The following is a 3,901-nucleotide window of genomic DNA, read 5'->3' as shown; positions in this document are numbered from 1 at the left end:
TAAGTTGTCCAAATTCAACAAAGAGAAAATTTAGGGAGCCAGCACTCTTATTAAAATTTGGTCAGCATTTAACCAGCAAAAGAAAATAAGTAATGCCATACTATTGGATGAAATCTCACACCACTAAAAATATCAATAATGACTAATTGATAATTATAAATCACAAAATTTGCTGGCCTCCTAACACTCCTCTTTAAACAACATGCACTCCTCTTTAAACAATGTTGTTTGATTTCTCATAGTTTTTGTCAAATTAAAAATAAAAGTAAGAAATCAACCAAAACAGGAAACGTTGAATACATTAAGTTAATTTTGGTGGGCTTGGTTGACAATGGTTAATGTAGCCATCAAGAATACTTAAAATAATGGTATCAAGTACGAAATGATGTGAAAGTAAGGCTACATTTGAATGAATGTAGGGAGCTTGGTCCACAAACTTCCATGGACTAACATGCACGCCATTTTGGAACACGTGGTGCCTTTGGGGTCACTCACCAGTCACCATTCACTGTGTCACAAAACTGAAAAAACAAAGGAAGGTGACATGGTCTTGATTAGCATGCATTTGCAAGCAACCTTTGTTGTTCTATTGAGTCACACCATTAACTATTGCTAATTGCTAAACAAACCTTAACGCATACACCTTTTAATGTAAATGCCCCTCTTTTTTTAAGAATTATTATTTTCTCCTAGATATACTTTTTTTCATTCTCCTTTGCTGGTTTTGATCTTCTAACCCCAGATTCCATTTCCCTTTATCATCTCCAAATTTGTAATCTTTTTCTCTCTGGGTCTTCATTTCCTGGCATTGTTTTTATGTTTTTCTTGTGTTCTTGGAGTTGTTAGTTGTTGACGTTGATGGTCTTTGGGTTCTTTCCAAGGTGATGTTTTTGTTTTTCTGCAATTCTGGCCCAAATCTGAAGATGCTTATTATTCTTCATCTTTAGCTTCCGATTATTAGGAATCTCAGAATATCTTTGTGATTTGGAGAGAGAAAAAGATGAAGAATTTTCCAGGGACACCAGGCACTTTACTTGGTTTGGCTCTGAGGATGTCACAGTTCATCTTTGCTGCTGGGTCAATTGCTGCCATGGCCACCACACCCAGTTTCTTTAATTTCACTGCCTTTTGGTAATTCAAGATGTTTCTTTTTCTTTTCTTGAAATTTCTCATGCATTTGTATCTCTCTTGCTGTGATTTGCTACTGGATTGTTCATAATCGTAAGACACATTGACACTGGTCTTATTTTATCCAACTGTTTGTTATGTTTGAGTTCCATATCTTCATGTATGCATGTGTGAAATCAGTCTTAAACATGTTTTAGATACAATAGATGTGAATGATAGTTTTGACCTGTTTTATCAAACAAACAAATAAATTCTTTTAGAAAAGATTGCAGTTTTGACCGGCCTGAATTCAATGCATCTCTTGCTTGTTAACAAAGACTTCCATAAGAATTAAGTAAAGAAAAAACTCTGATTAGAAGGAAGGATTCAAAAGGATATTCATTCATGGCTGCAAAGAAGAATTCAGAATTGTACATTAATTGTTGAAAGTATTCTGGTAAAACATTACTCACTGAGTATTTCTTTCTTAAATCACTCCTAACTAAGAAGTGGAAATCATGTCTGTTATGTTGATTGGTGCACATGTTTATACCAAAACAAATCTTGATCTTTGAACTTTGAACTATTTCCATGTGACCACTTACTCAACCACAATACTATTTCTTTCTTTGGTGCGGTTCTCTGTCCGGCTTGTTAACACTTACATAAGCTGAGTTTATGAGTTTGTTTGAAAAAATAAAGCTGAACAATCAAAACTATGTATTCGTTTTGTTATAACAAATTACTCAGTATTGGCAATTAATTTGGTCAAATTCTTCAGTGGACAAGTTCACATTATGATCCTACCTTATTTTTTCTGTAGTTATCTCGTGTGAAAGGCATTTTTTTAAATGTTACTTTTATGTATATCATTACAACTTAGAAATTATGATCATGAAGCTGCAACTAAATTTTAAGCTCTGCTTCTTAAATTAGTGTATGCTTAAATGAAAATACCTGTGACATTTGGTTCTCTATGCACTGGATGATTGAACTGAATAAGGAATTTTGGTCAAAATGAACTCAGATTAGATGATTAAAAATCTCATGAAATATGTTCCTATGAACATGGTAGTAAAAGAAAGAAATTTAGTCACCTTGGTCATTTATGCCCACGGTCTTTTTTGATGATTTTGCAGTTACTTGATAGCTTCAATGGGATTACAATTCATTTGGAGTTTTGTGCTTGCTTCAATGGATGCCTATGCATTAGCAAGGAACAAGGTCCTTCACAACCCTGTGTTGGTTAGCCTCTTTGTAGTTGGAGATTGGGTTAGCTTCTCCAATAAACCTTCACTCTTCCTAATATATTTTCTACATAAAACTCAAGAACTCTGATTTATCTATAACAAAGTGTAATTGACTACTATCAACAGGTAACGGCGATTCTATCTCTGGCTGCTGCGTCGTCCTCGGCCGGTATCACAGTGTTGTACTTTCATGACCTCGGACACTGCCAGTTCGGAGAGGAATGCCAGAAGTATCAGATTTCGGTCGCATTAGCCTACTTGGGCTGGATACCCATTTCCATATCATCACTTATTATGCTTTGGCTATTAGCTGCAGGGTAGCACGTTCCATATTCTATACCTATAGTATTCATAATTCATCAACTTGTGAAAATTTTTCTTTCAAAAATGTCAATAGGAAAGCAAATAGTGTAGAGTATAGCTTTTACAACCATTTTTAAATTCCATTTCTTCATTTTCAACTGGATTTGGGATACCAATGGAATATTGAATAGAAAGAGAAAAAAAGAATGTTTGTGTGATTTGGCTGCTCAAAGACAGTGTACTAACCACTAAAAATGTGTTTGGTAACCGGTAAAATAGAAATACAAAGACATTGAGAAAAAGATAAAATAGAAAAATTGTGTCTATTTGCATTTTCTCCAAGTTTTCGCAGTATAAAAATTTGGACAAATTTACCAATGCAAGTTGGCACATATGATTGAGAATGTGTATCCCTTTATTAATTAAACATATTTAAAGTTTAGGGTTTAGAGTGTTTTATTTATTTATTTATTTATTTTAATAGTAAGCTAATTTTTAGAAAGCACTGTACTCCTTTTTCTTGCAAAAGCATATTAGTATTCGCTGAAATATTCTAGTCCTAGACCAAAATAAAATAAAATAATCAAATCGGATGGGTTTAGTCCCACGGTAAAAAGATTGATTAATGATCAAATTAGTTTCTAAAAGATGTGAGTCGTACTCAAAAAGATTTTATAAATTAAATTAGTCATTCAAAAATTACAAATTAATTATGTTTGTCATTTCGCCGTTTCATTAATAGTTTTTGTTAATTATTGATGATATAGAATGTTAATTAATAGTATACATAATACTTAGCATGTCCAATTAGACACTGGATAAATATGTTTATAAAAATATATCAATTTAGTCCTTAGATTATATCTGGATTAGAGTTTATCTAATTTAAAAAAGTGATTAAATTGATAGATTTTCATAAACATATCTTGTCAACGTCAAATTAGACATGTCAGATATCATGTATACTGTCAGTTAATATTTTGCATTATCAATCGTTAGCGAAAATTGTTAATGGAGTGACAGAAGGATAAATGTGAATAATTTATAACTTTTGAAAGACTAATTTGATTAATAAAATCGCCAACATCGAATTAGACATGTCAGGTATTATATATGTTATCAGTTAATATTCCACATTATCAATCGTTAGTGGAAATTATTAATGAAGTGATGAAAGGACAAATGTGATTAATTTATAATCTTTAAAAGACTAATTTGATTAATAAAATCTTTTCAGACCG

The 3,901-nt window shown here is 32.2% G+C and overlaps 1 protein-coding gene across 2 annotated transcripts; it reads left to right on the top strand.

The window, feature by feature from the left end:
* LOC107619754 (CASP-like protein 5B3) lies at positions 432 to 3,109 on the top strand. Of its 2 annotated transcripts, none has more exons than XM_021112536.1 (3): positions 432 to 1,131; positions 2,247 to 2,352; positions 2,484 to 3,109. In XM_021112536.1, exons 1-3 carry the CDS (start codon positions 1,001 to 1,003, stop codon positions 2,676 to 2,678), a joined length of 432 nt encoding a protein of 143 aa, XP_020968195.1. In that variant the 5' UTR covers positions 432 to 1,000; the 3' UTR covers positions 2,679 to 3,109. The 2 variants fall into 2 exon arrangements, with proteins under 2 accessions (XP_020968195.1, XP_016177529.1); XM_016322043.2 differs by having other exon boundaries at positions 448 to 1,131; positions 2,247 to 2,379; positions 2,484 to 2,971.

Source organism: Arachis ipaensis, chromosome B09 (assembly GCF_000816755.2).
Source record: "Arachis ipaensis cultivar K30076 chromosome B09, Araip1.1, whole genome shotgun sequence".
Taxonomy (NCBI): Eukaryota; Viridiplantae; Streptophyta; class Magnoliopsida; order Fabales; family Fabaceae; genus Arachis; species Arachis ipaensis.
Note: the sequence above shows the minus strand (reverse complement) of the source record. Positions and strands in the feature narration are given on the sequence as shown.